Source organism: Pongo abelii, chromosome 19 (assembly GCF_028885655.2).
Source record: "Pongo abelii isolate AG06213 chromosome 19, NHGRI_mPonAbe1-v2.0_pri, whole genome shotgun sequence".
In the NCBI taxonomy this organism is placed as follows: Eukaryota; Metazoa; Chordata; class Mammalia; order Primates; family Hominidae; genus Pongo; species Pongo abelii.
Genome location: NC_072004.2, coordinates 11,518,897 through 11,536,225, shown reverse-complemented (window position 1 = coordinate 11,536,225; position 17,329 = coordinate 11,518,897). Strand labels below are relative to the sequence as shown.

The following is a 17,329-nucleotide window of genomic DNA, read 5'->3' as shown; positions in this document are numbered from 1 at the left end:
GAAGGGTGTATTTTCCCATTGAATGTGCAAACCATTCTCTGGGGGCTTGTTAAATGCAGATTCTAATTCAGTGGGTCTGGGGTGGGCCCAAGAGTTTGCATCTCTAACAAGCTCCCAGGCAATGCTAAAAGCCTCTGATACATGGACCACCTTGAGTAGGGATATGTTAAGGGACTTCCTCAGAATTCCCAGTGTGTTCAGGGCAGAGTTGATAGCAAGCCCAAGTCCCTGAACTCCCCCTGGTCCTGGGCTGTATCTACCACACCATGGTCCTGAAACAGAATGACTATCTGTCTTACTAAAACATCCAAATAGCAGCTCTCGAAGCTTCCTGATGAGGTCCAGAGCCAGCCTCCTGCTAGAATAAAGTAAGATGCTCAGACTAGGAAACACTTGTGAAAATGTTTCACTGGTAACTTAGGAACATCGTAACACCTTCTCTGTAGTAACAGGCAACGCATAGAAAGCCAATACATGGGCCTCCAGTCCCCACACAGCCACATAATCAGCCTACACACACTCCACCTGTGCCCATAACACAAGCTGGTTGGAGTAATCTTACATGTGCGCCTCATTTAGATGCTCCACCTTCCTCTCTATCCAGCAGGCCCTCCTAAGCTCACACTGCTCTCTGTACCCTTGAATTTGCCCAGAACTTGCATGCTACACACAAACCTACTTGAACTTGCAGGTTACACACAAACCCGCATTGCCCCAAATTTCAGAAATGAGGCCTCCTACACATGGCCTTCTAGATCTCTGCAAAAGTGTGGGAATTCTGTCTGCTCTTCAGTTGGTGCAGCGGGGTTGCTGATGGGTATCCTTCCTCCTGAGCCAAATTTCATCACCTCAGGATGATTCCTCAGGTTATCAGACAGTCCCACCTCTAGCTAGAGACTCCACGTTTCACCATGGAGGTGGCTGATGTGGACTTGGGCTGCACTTCTGTCAGGGTAGGTTACCCTGAAGCTTTCAAGCAAATGCTCAGCCCTTGAGGCTCCAACTGCAGTTGGGTGGTCATCAAAAGAGACTCCTGGGAAAACGGGAGGAGAAGGTCCAAGGCCAGAGAGCCAGGGAGGAAGAGCTGTCCTTTAGGGAACTTTTTTGACATTTTTGTATCTTTAACCCATCGATGCCCAGAGTCTCCCCAGACTCAAGAGGCAGAGCTGACATCACTGGATAAACTGGATTGAACTGGTGAAATGGGGTGTATGCATGGGAGGTGAAGGATCTCAGGTCCTCAAGACACTGCTGGCTGGGTTGGAGAGGGAGCTGGTTTGTGGGCCTCTGAGAGAGGTCTCAGAGAAAGCTCTGGCCATTGCTAGCCTCTATCCAGTATAGGGTATACAGCAAGGAAGGCCCATGGTTTGAAGAAGGCAGGTGGGTGCGGGACTGGGAGAAGGCTTTCTCCTGCAGTTAAACTGCTGCATGAGTTGGAATGCTGTCTCCTATGGGGATGTGAATCTGAGGATTCCATGGTCTTCTTTCTATGTATGGGAAGCATGGACTTAGTCCATAAGGAACAAAAGCAAAGAGCTTGTCTATTCTCTTCTCTCATCCTGCAACTCCTTCTTTATTCTTGGGATTCGACAGCTGTCCTATGGGGTATGGAGCAAGAGAGTGTGACATAGGAAGATATCTTGGAGCCCCAGAGACAGACCCCAACTTGGGGGAAATTCAACTTACTTAGCCTCTTCAGAGATGAATACTTGCTGGGGTTGGTCTTTACTGCAGACTCGTAGGATGGGGGCAGGTGGGCTAAGTTCTGGAAAGAGCGGGAGAAGGAGAGGTCATAGGGCTCGGTGGCTGATGTCAGAATGTTGTTCATCCGTGGCTTCTCTGCAAGAAAAAGGAGGGGTGTTTTGTGTTAATGAGGACCATGTCTGTGGCAGGTGTGCTTTCTGCCTCACCCCTGATTCGAATCCCCATCCTGCTTTCCTGGACCTCCGTGCTTGGACATAGGTGATACTATTGACTCAGTTTCCCTCATGCTCAGTTCCAGTTGTCAATAAGCCTAGGGGCAGATGCTGTTTTAGCCACCACCAAGACAGTTCACCATTCTGTGAATGGGAGACTCGACTCTTGAGTCTGAGGAGCAAATTCTCTCTCCCAGTACATCTCTGGGTTATCTGCTGAAAATGTAAGCCTGATGAAGCTGAGGGACATCATAAAAATCATCTACTTTTGTGTGAAAGTGCTGTCGTTTTCCTAATAGCTTTAGGCAAACCTAGCTCTCAGGCTCAGAAAAATCTGAGTTGGAGGACATGGAGTGACTTATGTTATTTATGTACCCATAGAAGAACTGAGTCCGGGACCCAGCTCCACTGAGACCCAACCCATGCTCCGTCCATGGCATCCTTCCACAGCTCATGTAGCCCCTTTCTCCTCTCCAAGCTCTGCACCTGACAAGCCACAATGAGCCACAGAGCTATTTTATCTTACTCTAATTCCTTTCTCTGAAGCCCCCTTAGCCATCTCTAAGCTGCTGGAGGAAAGAATCTAGACAAAAATGCATAGCACATCATCCCCACTTTCTCCTTCCTTCCCCTGAGATACAGCATTGAGGCGCAAGAATCTGAAGAGATGGAAAGGAGTGTTGTTCAATGTCAGAGCTGGGGAAAAGAATGGAAGGAAAAGTGGGAGAAAAGGTGAAAGGGAGATGAGAGGATGGCTGATGGGAGCCCAGTGCAGTGTGCGCTGGGCTCGGGGCCAGATGAATGACATCTGGAGAGGGGGGCATGCAGAGCTGGAGAGGGAGGCAGTGAGGATGAGGGGACAGAAAGAGCTGGAGATCCTGGGGAAGAAGATGAGCATGGCTCAGTGCTTCACGGACTTGAGGAGGAAAGGCCACATTAAGAAGTCAGTGAGGGGCTGCCATGGGAAATGGTGGTACCATTCCCAGAAGTGAGGCAGTTGGGAGACTATAGTCTCACTGTGTCATTCCTCCATCCTCTTTGGTTTGGGACACCTCAAGGCCAAAGAATTTCTGAGAGGCGGCAGGCTCTAACTTCGGACGAATGTGCAGGAGGACTGCCACACCTCTTGGCAAAAAGAGTGCAGAACCGTGGAAAGCAGGAATTCTGTGGACTGTGTGAGAGGTGGGAGAGAGAGAAGTACTCTTAGGCGTTGTCCAAGAGCAGCCCCAAGCACCGGGGACTCCTGACTTCTCTACCCCTTCCTGCCTTCATTGTCACCCCCAACACTGGGGACTGAGCCAGGGAAGCTCAGCCAGTGAGCTGGTGTTCATGCCAGCTCAGGACATATGTGAGGGGGTGGAGGGTGCTCTACATCCCCATTAGAACATGCTGTACAGAAAGAGCCTCCTTGGCATGCATCAGGACAGATGCCAGGAAGTGGAGTGAGCAGGAACTTGGGAGTGCTGCTCCTCAGAGGGAGTAATAGCCACTCATCTCTCAGCACTTGTCTCTTCACTTTGGCCATGCTGGAGAAGAAGGAACCTCCTTCTGCCTGTTGGAATTATACTCCCAACAAGGGATCACTCAGCTCACCCACTTCCAAATGCAATCTTTCTGGATACTCTTGTTCCACCATTGTGTTACAGAACATACCCCTGAGCCAAGGCCAGCTCTCCCTTGCCTTCTGCCTTCATGGGATCACCGTTGCACACTCTCCCTCTTATAGAAATGCCTCCTTTACTCTTCTTTATGAAATTCCCGCCTCACTCAAGACATTTTGCTGTGCCAAGGTCCCATCTTTTTAGCCGACGACAATATCTGTTCTCTAAGCCTGTATTGCTCTTCTAGTCAGTTCCACCCAGTTTAGTATCTAACTGATCTCTAATAATTTGACTTGAGTTGGGATTGTGGATCTCCAAATATTGCAATCCCCTTGACAGCAGGGCCTTGCTTTCCAATTTTTTTTTATTCCTTCATAGTGCTTGGCCCAGAATAAGGATCCAATTAATGCTCTTTGTAGAACACTAATTAAGTAGACTCAGGCCCCCTCCTTGCTTGATAGTCACTCTGCCAGCTCCTGGGAAAGAAGGGAACATCCAAGAAAGCAATGCAGAGAAAACTCTACTCCCACTACATTGTGAGCTGCTCAAGGGCAGAGACCGGGTCTCATCAACCCCCATCTCCTTGCACCAGTTGGAAAAGAGAAGACAGGAAGAGAAGGAGGGAAGAATGGCTCCTCCTGTTGTGTTCAGGAGTCTGCTTGTGTTGGCTCCTTCTCAGGAAAATGAGCTCGGTAGTGTGACTGAGCAAGTGGGAGCTCTCCTTGCGTGCCTTTTCTGGCTCTTCCTGAGGCTGCTTCATCACTGTGGGCATCCCCCAGGCTCCCTGCCTCTGCCTTCTGCACTTCTCTTTCAGTGCAGAGTGCCCCCACTCCTGAGGCTTCTGTTACTGCCTCCAAAGCTTCACTCACATCTTCAGCTCTAACCTTCCTCCAGACTTCGTGTCTGCATTCCTGCCTGTTGAATATTTTTTCTTGCAAACTCCAGGTGTCCAGATCCAAACTCACTGACAACTCCATCCCCTACACATACTGGCTGTTTTCCTGATTCCTTAGATTTTGTTAATAAAACCTTTCATTTTTCTAATCAGTGTCATCATTGGCTCTCATCAGCCATATTCAGTTAGTAAGGAACTTTCTCCAATTCTTTCTTCAAAAGGTTTCATGTCTCAACCGTCCTTTCTTTTCCCACTGTCAACATCACCACTGGTATCAACCTCTTTTCACTGATCTCCCCAGTTTCTCCCAGTTCTAACTTTTTAGACCCCACAACCTGACAAATCTGATTATACTATTGCTTTCATCATTTATTTCCACCTGGAGCATAGCACATGAAAATATTCCAATCTCCTCCTCCTAATTATAATATCCCTTAACTTCAATGCTGAGGCACACCATAATCTGACGTAACAGTGGTAGGTCTCTCTGTCAGGTGGCCTGTAGGATTTATCATTGTTTTGAGTTTCTCTCTCACTAAAATTTTAATGATGTTTTCACTCTTTCACAGCAAAGAGACAAAAATGACTGATAGTTCACAATTTACATGGCTGTCTTATGTTCTATCAAGTCTTGAGCAGCTGCCAAAAATAGATTTTCTCTGTTCAGCTGTGATCTGGTGGGAGGCTATTATAATCTAAGAGGGAAACATGGTTTTATAACCCTTGGGCACTATGCTAACACTCCTCCACTCAACATTTTCAGCCTCTTTTCTGCCAAGAGGCTAAAGCCCAAATCAGTTTTGAGTTTTATCAAATCTTAATTAGCTTGGGGAGGATCATGTAGTTTAACCAAGTCTCATGTCCTTCGTAAATGATATCACAAATAGCTTTGAGCAAAGGAGGGTGTTCCACTCCTTGCTGTGGACACACGGAATTTATGACTGTAAGAAGTGATACAGGTGGCAAGTAGAAATGGGTCTAGCCCCTTTCCATTTATGTCAAGAGATCATTCTGATATCAGAGACAGAAACACCAAGGGGAAAATAGCCTACAAGTTGAGATTAGAGCATTGTGGCCCTGGAGGAGGGTGGGCCTGTGGCTCCTTGCACCTCCTTAGCTTCAGTGAGTTAATGACCATGTGTTTGATGCCCTGATAGGCATCCGTCCTTAGAATGGTGCCACTCGAAATGAGGAGGAAATGCAGTGTGCTCTCAATCATCTCTCACCATGTGGCGGGATCTGGGTAGCACTGCTCAAAATCGGATGGTTATGTTGATGATCACCTGAAAATCATAGAAAAGAAATTTTTAAAGAAGAGTTCAGGCATTCCACCGTCTCTCCAACATAACAGCATCTCTCTTTACCTCTAATGTGCTTCTCTGACTTAAAGGAAGCACTTCTAAGAAAGGCAGAGGTCATTGTATGAGGCTCCAAGGAACGTCCCCTGCTGTTTCTGTCTCTCCTTCTGCAACAGGGCTTCCTCTGTCACCATGGTGACCCACCCACATCTCTGGATGAGGCCAACCAGCTATAGAGTCTTTGTAGGGGTGGGTGGAGGAGGAGAAGGATGGAGAGTAGGGAGTGTTTGGCAGGTATGCATGCATGCGTGCATGGACAGGGTGGGGGAACGAAGCAGGGGAAGCAGATTTCTTTGAGTGGTGGGTATTAGGTTGTGGTTAACCAAAATGAGGGTGCCCTGACTTAAGGCGCTTCCACTTTATAGGACTTTGATTTGTCCCTAGGCCTTTATACAGGAGGGTCTGGTTGCATCCTGAGATGCAGCAAGATGACCTGAGCTGTCCACTGCCTGAGATCAGGAGTCCTGGATTCTAGGCTCTGTCCTGCCTTTAAATGACACAGCCTAATAGTTAAAAGGCATTTCCTTTATTAATAATATTCCAGTTAGATGGAATAAGCCACACAATTAACACAGTTACAGTTGCCAAAGCCTGAAGTTCAAGGCGTTCCAAAAGCTTTTAAAATTGTTTGAATGAAAATGTGGCTGACCACTACAGTGCACTCCGGCATTCTATGATTGCTTCAACTGAACATTATGTTCTTGTTTTTCATTGTTGCATGTATCTGATTTCAACTAAAGCAAAGGGAAGAGGAGGCATGAGGCCTTTGCTTTAGTTTACCTAAACCACAGGTTACAGCCCTGTCCTTCTTGCAGTCTAGAATATCTGCTTTCATTTCCTTACATCTTGTGACTGAAGCCTTCTTTCCTGCCTTTGGCCTTATACTCTGGCTACTCATTCCATAGCTCCTTCACTATGTCCCATTTCCCCTTCTATTCTGTAAACACCAGGGCTTCATAATGCTCAAGCATCTTTGTGAAGACTTCAGCTCTACTCCAAGGTTTACATCCGCTTGCCCAGATTAATAGTTCCCAAATCTACAACTCTAGCTCAAGGTCCATCTTGATCTGTAGGGTTAGATTTTATGCTTATGGACATGTCCTTGAAATTCCTACCCTCACCCCAAATCATTAAGTCCCAAAGTGAGCTCCTCATTTTATTCTGGTGTCCAGGCTTCTGTCCATGGTACTGTTGTTCTGTGGGCCTGGAATGTGAAACTTCAATCATCGTCACCATTTTCCTCCTGTCATCCTCCATATCCAGCGTATCCCAAAGTCCTCTTCCCTGTAGCCATCTCCTAAATCCAGGCCCACAATAGATCTTTTTGTCAAGATATCTTTTAGCTCCACTCTCAATTTCCAAGACAAATCCGTGAATTCCCACCAGACAAAATTTCCCAAGCCAATGGAATCATCCAGCATTCCCTTAGTGAAGGCGGAACTCTAAATAGTCAAGCACAACAGGGCCGGGCACAGTGGCTCACACCTGTAATCCCAGCACTTTGAGAGGCCAAGGCGGATGGATCACCGTGTCAAGAGTTTGAGACCTGCCTGTCCAACATGGTGAAACCCCATCTCTACCAAGAATACAAAAATTATCCAGACGTGGGGTGGCATGTGCCTGTGATCCCAGCTACTCGGGAGGCTGAGGCAGGAGAATCACTTGAACCTGGGAGGCAGAGGTTGCAGTGAGCCGAGATCGCGCCACTGCACTCCAGCCTGGGGGATAGAGCAAAACTTCGTCTCGGAAAAAAAAAAAAAAAAATGTCAAGCACACTATCCAGTGGGGGTGGGTTTGGGAAGTAGGCCACAACTTCTCACATGAAGATACTGTCCCTTCCCAAGACAGATTAGGTTGAAGCCAGGGAAGAAACTATTTGCCAAAGGTTGAAACAGTTCTACACTGGACCTGAATTTAAGCAAGAAGAGAGAATCCAGAGAGATTAAAAAACATTTTTTTCTTGCTTGTCCTCCAGAGGCAAGAAGAAAACTAGTTCCAATGAGGTTTTGTTGTTGTTGTTGTTTGGTTTATTTGTTCATTTTTAAGCAATATGGCAGGATCACAGAGAAATGGGAGAAACCCAGGTCATTCAATCTGGAGTTTCTGGAGAGTGGCAGTTATTAAGAAACACTTCTAGACTTCCATCTCAGAGTTGAGGTATCACCAGGAAAGGGTTATTTTTGACTCAGATTCACTTAATTGCTGATAACCAATTATGCTTCTTGCTTTGTGCTGAACACATTCACAGGCATTTTTAAAAAACTCATCTTCACAATGATCTTCATTTAAATGAGGACTGCAGTAGAATGAATATATATTATTGGCCTACCACTTGCCAGACACTATGTAGAACTCTTTAAACACCTTAATTGAAATCTTTATTGTATTTTTTTAACAGATGAAGTCACAAACAATATATGTCTTGATTTACAAGTACAGTGCTTTTCCTTTTGTTTGAATCTCACTTAAAATGTTTCATTAACAGTGGATTTTTTCCTACCTTGGCATTAAGGAGAACATTTTTAAGTTAAGTATAAGGATGAGAATAACCCTAAAATAACTGCTGTGACATTTTGTTGTATTTCCTTTTATTACCTTCCCCCTGTAGAGGATTATATGAGTGCTTACATACACCCTCAACCCCAATCCCCCCGCCTAAATAATATTGCAGTGAATAATCTTGTATATGTGTCATTTTGTACAGACTGTAGTTCTTAAAATGAATTAAAATAGCATGATTTAATCTTCACATGTATGCAAAATGACAATTGTGTGAGACAATTGGCTGTGGCATTTTTATAGTAGTAAAAGCGATGAAACCACCTAAATGCTTATACATACATTTTCTTATGCACACAGATAAAAATATCCAGTTTTGCATATGTAATCATGCTGCATATACTACTTTAATCTTCTTCATACCTAATGAATAAATGAAAGTGTCTTGAATATATTTTTATGTTTTGAAATATTATTTGAAACACCTTATATGGTTTCACAGTATTCTTTCTATAGTCTATTCTGTATGTCTATATATCATTTAAGCATAATATATTTAAGCATATTTAAGCAGGTCCCCTATTTTTGGTATTTAAATTGTTTAAAAGTTTAATAATGTGACATCAAACAACCCTAAGCACACATCTTTAGCGATGTCTCACTTCCTTAGCCCAATAACTAAAATCAGCATTTCTAAGTCAACACACTGTCAATTGTCTAGCAATGTGACAGGGTAGATTGATAGATTTCCTCATGTTGAACCATCCACCTGTCTATTACTGAGAAATATCTTATTTGATTCTGGTGTCTTATTATTTTATTACAACACTGGATTCTATTTTCTTGTGATATATGTAATATATGTGATATATGAAATATGCATTCATAAATAACATTTGTATTTTTTGTGTTAACCCTGTCAAGCTTTTGTGTTAAGATAATTTTGTAAAACCAAGTGAATAACATTCCATCTTTTTGTATGCTTTGAAACAGTATAGCATGAAGCATCTGTTTTTTGGATGTTCGGAGGAATGCAACAATAAAAATGTGTAGTGTCTTTTCGGGGGGTCCTTCTATTGGCACAGGGCTAAAGGCTTGGCTTGTATTATTTCATCAACTGCACAACACCAATTTTGAGAGGCAGATTGTGTTGTCATTGCCAGTTTAGAGATAAGGAAACTGAAGTTTGGAGAGTTTGAATATTTTGCCGAATGTTGCGTAGCTAACAGGTGAAGCTGGGATATGAACCCAGGCAGGCTGGCACTAGGCCCACATTCTTAACTATGTAATGTTATGTATACTGCCTTCCCATACTTGGCAACACAATCCTTGCATAGTGATTCATTCAAGCTTTCCAATTTCTAAATTCAATTTGCAATTTCAATTTTTCTTTAAAAAAATCCATTGGACATTTTAAACTTCGTTAGCTTAAAACTAAAATATCACTCACAAAAATCTCCATATATGAAGTTGGATCCCTTTTCTTCTTAATTTTCTGTGTCAATGTTTTCTGGATTAGTAATTTATTCATATTATTACTCTTTCACAGAATTACCTCTTATACATATCAGTTCTATAATTTTTTAACTCTTCCAATCATTATTTTACGCTTTTGAATTTGCTAATTCCTGCCTCCTAATTTTTTTTGGTTTCATTTGTTATTGTTTTCTCATTTCCTGGCTTGAATCTTTGATCCATTTATTTTCACTCTTTTCTGTTAACAATATAAAGTCTTTAACTATGAATTTCTCTCTGGCACTATTCCATGAGCAACAATACACAGTGTTCTTATTGTTGTTATATCCTAAATGATCTGTAATTGCAGCCTTAGTTTTCTCTTTGACCCAAGAGTTATTTAGTAGAGTGTCAAAATTCAAAATGTTTGGGTTTGTTTGTTTGAACTTTTGCCATTAATTTTCTATTGTATTGTACTGTGGTCAGAGAGCAGAGCCTGTACAAGTTTTGCTTTTTGGAACTTACTGAGATTTCCTTTGTGGACTAATATACAATCAATTTTTGTAAATGTTTTATGAGTACTTAGAGAAAAGATATATTTTCTTTTGGTAGAGTACAAAATTGACATATATCTATTAAAGCAGGTACCTATTATATCTATGAAATCCATTATTCAATTCCTCTGCATCCTAATTAATTCTTTGCCTACTTAATCTCTCAAAGACTGAGGGTGATGTGTTAAGGTCTTCCACTACTCTTGTGCTCCTGTCACTTCCTCTTTATATTTCTTACAGAATTAGTTTTACATATTTCACAGCTACATTATTCAGCACAAAAAGCTCATGACGCTATCTGTGTCTTGTTTATTGCATGTACCATTTATCGACATTAAATAACCCTTTCTGTCCTTTTTTTGTTTGTTTGTTTTTTGAGATGGAGTCTTGCTCTGTTGCCCAGGCTGGAGTGCAGTGGTGCCGTGGCGCAATCTCGGCTCACTGCAACCTCTGCCTCCCGGGTTCAAATGATTCTCCTGCCTCAGCCTCCCGAGTAGCTGGGATTACAGGCTTCCACCACCACATCCAGCTAATATTTTGTATTTTCAGCAGAGACATGGTTTCACCATGCTGGCCAGGCTGGTCTCAAACTCCTGACCTCAGGTGATCAACCCGCCCCGGCCTCCAAAGTGCTGGGATTCCAGGCATAAGCCACTGCGACTGGCCCCTTTCTGTCCTATTTAATGCCTTCTTTTTGCCTTTAAGTCCACTTGATCTGACATTTATATTGCCATCCCAGCTTCCTTTTTGTTTGCACTTGCCTGATAAACTTTGTCTAGCCTTTTATATCTAACCTTTCTGTGTCATTTTATTTTATGCTTATCTTTTGATGACACAGAAAGAGTATTCTATCTCATGTGGTACTTCATGGGTTGTCCAATTAGCTAAAAGGGATTCCTCATTCTCATAGAATGGTCCTTTCTTCATTGGAGTATCTTCTCTCTGCTATAGTTGTGTAGTATGATCATGCCTTCTCCGCGAAGCCCAGACCCCAGGTGTCAGGGCTACTTGACCAAGTATGAGTGCTTGACTTAACCTAAGTCAATTCAAGTCCCTACTCCAGAAATTAGAAATCATTATAAGAGAGAGTTTTGGTGTCTCTGTATGACTGTACTCATGACACATAAACTAGGTTGCTATGGGCAGTCATGTGGGTTTGGAAGAGATAAAGTCAGTCTTTAGAGACCAGGGCATATTGTATTTTCCAAAAATGGCTACAGTTATATTTCTAGTCCCACATGCTCTCCCATAACCTTGCCATCCACTCATTAGATAGGACTTATTTTCCTGCTCCTTGTAACTGGAGGCCTGTGTGACTGTCTCAATGAATAGAATACAGCAGAAGTAACCTTGCACGACTTCCAAGGCTGGGTGCAAAAAGTGTTGTGACTTTCACCTGGCTCTCTTTCTTTTGGCACACTCAACCTTAGATTCCAGCTGCCAAGTTGTAAGGAAATCTAGGCCACATGAAAAGGATACATGTAAGGGCTGATATTCCCAGCTAAGGTCTCAGTTGACAGTCAACATCCACTGCCAGCCCCGTGAGGGGACAAGACTTCAGATAGTTCTGACCCACAGCCTTCTAGCTGTCCTACCTGAAACAACTGGAATGGGGATGAGCCATCTCTATTGAACTTGGCCCAAGTCGCAGATGTATAAGCAAGCTAAATGTTGTCTTTATTGTACCATTTTTATTTTGGGATAGTTGTAGTCTCACATGCAACTATAATGAATAATACAGAAAGATCCTGTGTACTCATTGCTCAGTTTCTCCATTTTGTAAAAATATAGTACTATATCAAAATCAGAATATTGGCATTAACACAGTTAATGTACAGAACATTTCTGTCAACACAAGGATTCCTCTTGTTGCCCTTTTATAGCCGCACCCACTTCCTTCCTGCACCCACCCCTTCCTTAATGCCTGGCAACCAATAAATCATTCATTTCTATAATTTTGCTATTTCATGAATGTTATAGAAATGGAATAATACAGTATGTTAGCTTTGGGATTGGGTTTTCTTTCAGCGAGTGTAATTCTCTGGAGATTGTTCTGGGTTGTTGCATGTGTAAATGGTTCATTGCTTTTTATTGCTGAGTAGTGAATATTCCATGGTAAGGATGTATCATACTTTTTTTTTTAAACCATCGACCTGTTGAAAAGCATATGGGTTGTTTTCAGTTTGGGGATATTATGAATAGAGATGCTGTCAACATTCATGTGCAGGTTGTCATGTCAACATACAGCTTCATATACCTGGAATAAATACCTAGGAATGCAATTACTGAATTGTATGGTAGTTGCATATTTACTTTTTTTTTTTTTTTGAGAGAGAGAGTCTTGCTCTGTCACCCAGGCTGGAGTGCAGTGGCACGATCTTGGCTCAGTGCAAGCTCCACCTCCCAGGTTCACGCCATTCTCCTGCCTCAGCCTCCCGAGTAGCTGGGACTACAGGCACCCGCCACCACACTTGGCTAATTTTTTTTGTATTTTTAGTAGAGATGGGGTTTCACCCTGTTAGCCAGGATGGTCGCGATCTCCTGACCTCGTGATCCGCCCGCCTTGGCCTCCCAAAGTGCTGGGATTACAGGTGTGAGCCACCGCGCCCGGCCTGCATATTTAATTTTTAAAAAATCTTCCAAACTGTTTTCCATAGTGACTGTACCATTTTACATTCCCACCAAAAATGAATGAGTGATCCAGTTTCTCTATGTCCTTGCCAGTATTTTGCGTTGTCACTATTTTTTTTTTTTTTTTTTTTTAGCTATTTATACCTTAGGTATGTAGCGATATCTCATTGTGGTTTTAATGTGCATTTCCCTTACAGCTAATGATGTTGAACATCTTTTCATGTGCTTGCTTTTCCATCTATATATCTTCAGTATAATGTCTCATCGTTACTTCTGCTCATTTTTAAATCAGATTGCATTTTCCTGTTAAGTTTTGAGAATTATTTTTACATCCTAGGTATTAGTCCATTATTAGATAGAAGGTTTGCAAATAGTTTTTCCAGTGTGTACCCTGTCTTGTCATCCTTTTAACAGAGTCTTTTGCAGAGCAAATGTTTTAATTTTAAGTCTGATTTATCAATTTTTAAATTTTATACATTGTGCTTCTGGTATCAAGCCTAGGAACTTTCTTCTATCCCTGAAGCCTGAAAAAAATTCTCCTTTTTTTTCTTAATGCTTTATAGTTTTATATTTTACATTTAAATACATATCTATTTTGAGTTAATTTTTATATGAGGTAGGAGAATTAAATGTTGAAGTTCTTTTTTTTTTTTGCTTATGAATATCCAGTTGTAAATACCTGATCTATTTTGAGTTAATTTTTATATGAGGTAGGAGAATTAAATGTTGAAGTTCTTTTTTTTTTTGCTTATGAATATCCAGTTGTAAATACCTGATCTATTTTGAGTTAATTTTTATATGAGGTAGGAGACTTATGTTGAAGTTCTTTTTTTTTTTTTTTTTTTTTGCTTATAAATATCCAGTTGCTGTAGAATCATTTCTTTAAAAAGATCACCTTTTTTCACTAAATTGCTTTTGCACCTTTTTCAAAAAATCAGTTGGGTATATTTGCATGGGCCTATTTCCGAGTTTTCTACTCTGTTCCATTTATCTATATGTATATCCCTCTGCCAATGCCACACAGTTTTGATTACTGTTGCTATATGATATTTCTTGAAATTGAGTAGACTTATCCTCCTACTTTATTTTTCTTTTTCAAAATTATTTTAGCTGTTCTATTTCCTTTGCCTTTTCATATCAATTTTATAATAATATTGTCTATAGCTAGAAAAAAATTTTGCAGGGATGTTGGTAGGAATTACATTGAATCTGTACATTATTTTAAAGAGAACTGACATCTTTACTGTCTAGTCTTCCAATCCCTAAATATGGCATGCATCTCTATTTATATTGTACCATTTTAATTCCTTTGACATTTATACTTTAAAAATTATTTTCTTAGTGGCTCTTGTAGGGATTGCATATGTGTCTCACCTCATCACAATCCTCAGAATTAACTAATTCCAGTAGAATGTAGAAACTTTGTTCCAATAGTGCATCAGTGAATCCTTCTCCTTTGTCTTATCATTGTCATATATATTACATCTCTCTCTCTATATATGTATACATATGTTACATTCAACAATGTAGTATAAAAATTTTTGCTTTATATACTTTTATGTCTTTTAAAAGTTAGGAGAAGACACAAGAAAAATATGTTTACAGAGCCTCTTACATTAACCACATATTTGTAATTTCTAATGTTTTAAATGTCTTCCTGTTTAAATTTCTTCTTTCTTGATAATGAAATTTTAAATTTATTACCAGTGGAACTGTTTCTTCTAGTGAGATCTTAGGTAGAAGCCCAATTCAGAAGACAGATGGAAATCAAGCTGCTCTGGGTGTGGCAGGGTTGATTGAGTAGGAAGTGTGCTCATACTCCATCCTAGACACTATTCTTTACACAGTGGCCCTTGAGGCACCTGCAAGCAACCCTCAGGTCTCTCTGAAGCCATTTTGGAAATGCTGTCCTAGAAGCACCCTTAAGTGACTGCTTTGATGTGAGAATAAGGTGGTCTTCACAGAGAATCATGTTGGCCCCCATCTGAAGGAGGTAGAGGAAAGCACTGAGCTTACACTTAGGCAAGAACTGCAAAAGGTTCCATGTGGAATCTTTCTTTTTTTAATTTCTGAAAATGTGTCAGTTTGAGGCAACAGATAACTCCCTTTATCTCGGGGTAAAAGAACTTTAGAACCTATTTCATCCTTCTATAAGATGTCTTGAATACTGAATGACTCATCCCAGCCAATATTCTAACAATTAATATGTGTGAATTCAAATGTATGAACTCAAATGAGCTATGTCCTAATGTCTGTTTCCTTTCAGCCTGAACTTTCCTTAGTATTTCTTATAATTCAGATTTGCTAGCAAATAATTTTCTCAGTCTTTGTTTGTATGAGAATGTTTTTATTTCACCTTCATTTTTGAAGATTATTTTTGCTGTATGTAGAATTCTTGGTTGACAGGCTTTTTTTTTTTTTTTTTTTTTCTTGTAGCACTGTGAAAAGGTCTTCCCAACTGCCTCTGGCCATTGTTGTTTTGGTTGAGAAGTCAGCCATTTATTATATTGCTGCTCCTCTATATGTGATGAGAAGGCAAGGGTATCTCACAGTGCCCCAAATCCACTGGGTCTCTTTTGACCACAGTAGCAGTTGCCAGTACTCACAGCCTGTCCCACCCAGGTAGAACCTCTGTGCTGACCGATCAGTGGGGAGGGTAGAGCAGCTCTGGGCAAGAATGTCTAGAGCTAATAAACCCCTCACTGTTCTTACCTGGACTTCAGCAGTTGTTCAACCATAAATGCTTCTCAGATTATTGTATACCTTTGGTCAATTTCCAGAGCACTGAAATGGCTGTTTTTATAAATTTTCTCTAGCTTCATAATTGCTTTATGAGGAAAGGATTTGCCAACCTTCTTACTGGGGCATGACCAGCTTCACTGGGGTTCTGGGCATAGTCTCCCCAATCATCCTTTAGCTTCCTAGTACCCTGGAGACCTCAGTGCTCAGCCAAAGAGATGTTAGAGGGAAGTGGAGATGAAGGGGAAGCTCTGGTTGTGTCCTCACTCCCTGGGTACTTAAAGGCATCTTAAGATCTTTTGGTATTAGTAAAATTCCAAATACACTTTAGGCTGAACATTTTGTATCCTGGGAGAATGATACCTGTGTCCAGATTTCAGACTCATTCATACATATTAATAGTTAGAATATTGTCTGGGATGAGTCATTTGGTATTGAAGACATCTCATAGAAGGGGAAAATAGGTTCTAAAGTTCTTTTGTTTCAAAATAAAGGGAGTTATTTGTTGCACCAGACTGACACATTTTCAGAAATGAAAAAAGAAAGATTCCACATGGGACTCTTTGCAGTTCTTGCTCTAAGTATAAGCTCAGTGGCTTCCTCTGCCTCCTTCAGGTGGGGGCCAACATGATTCCATATGAAGACCACCTTGTGCTCACATTAAACCAGTCACTGAAGAGTGCCTCTAGGACGCTGTTTCCCAAACTGGCTTCAGAGAGACCTGAGGGTTGCGTGGATGTGGCTTAAAAGCCACTGTTTAAAGGATAGTGTCTAAGGGATGGAGTGTCAGCATTCCTCTTATTCACCTGACCGCCGCCTCACCCAGAGCAGCTGGGTTTCCATCTGTCTTCTGTACTGGGTCTCTACCTAAGATTTCATTAGAAGAAACATTTCCGCTGGTAATAAACTTAAAATCTCTTGATCAAGTTCAGCTACTGCATTTTATAGGTGAGAAAAGAGGTTCAGAGAAGTGAAGTAACTGTCCAAGATCAGAGTTGGTGGCAGAGACAGGACTTTCCCAAGCTTGTACTTTATTCATTATGCATCATTGTCTGAAAGCTCCCATGTTATTTACAAAGTCTCTCTGTGCTCCGCAGAAGACACTCCAAGAAGGTTTGTGTTTTCTGGTGGCTGTGCATCTCATTGCTTGTAGCCCTTGGGTGTTGGTATATATCTGGGTTCCATGAAATACTTTCTCTGAACTCTGTAAGAATGGGTGTGGTTTTGAGTTAAGTAAGTTTTGAATCCTGCATACTATATCCTTCCTCTTGGACATCTACCATGCATGTTAAAGGCACTGAGAAGTCCAACCATAAATAACCCATTTTATTAGTTATTTGACCATGGAGCAATTTTTTCACCTAACACAGAGTGTAGACAGGAAACATATACATCCATTTGGGTATTCTGGGGGGACTTTAACAAAAGGACTACATTCAAAGGTGTGAGCAGGATGTATGGAACCCCCAAGAGACACTGCAGTGCTCCAGGACTAGTAGAAGTGAGAGCTTTAGCCAAACTGGGCCTGAGTGATGAAGGAAGGCAGTGGCTTCTGGAACCCAAAGGCATGGAGAACTGTGTACACAGCGTCCTCTGATCTTTAGCTGAGAGACATAGCCAGACCCCCATGAATGTACAGGAAGGTAGCCTGGGAATGAAGTGTCCCAACCTCACTCTCCTC

At 41.6% G+C, this 17,329-nt stretch overlaps 1 protein-coding gene and 1 long non-coding RNA gene across 3 annotated transcripts in view; one reads left to right on the top strand and one right to left on the bottom strand.

Annotated features, from left to right (window-relative positions):
* Nucleotides 1-17,329, bottom strand: part of SHISA6 (shisa family member 6) — a 321,052-nt gene that overhangs the window by 6,782 nt on the left and 296,941 nt on the right. Inside the window, exons 4-5 of one of the 2 annotated variants that reach the window (XM_009251306.4) lie at nucleotides 5,639-5,695; nucleotides 1,687-1,839 (exon numbers count right to left, since the gene is read on the bottom strand). In XM_009251306.4, coding sequence (XP_009249581.3) covers nucleotides 1,687-1,839; nucleotides 5,639-5,695 — 210 coding nt within the window. The remainder of the gene's footprint in view (nucleotides 1-1,686; nucleotides 1,840-5,638; nucleotides 5,696-17,329) is intronic. The other variant, XM_009251308.4, reaches the window with a different exon arrangement.
* The window catches only part of LOC129051013 (uncharacterized), a 174,333-nt gene that overhangs the window by 40,456 nt on the left and 116,548 nt on the right, over nucleotides 1-17,329 (top strand). The window lies entirely within an intron of this gene.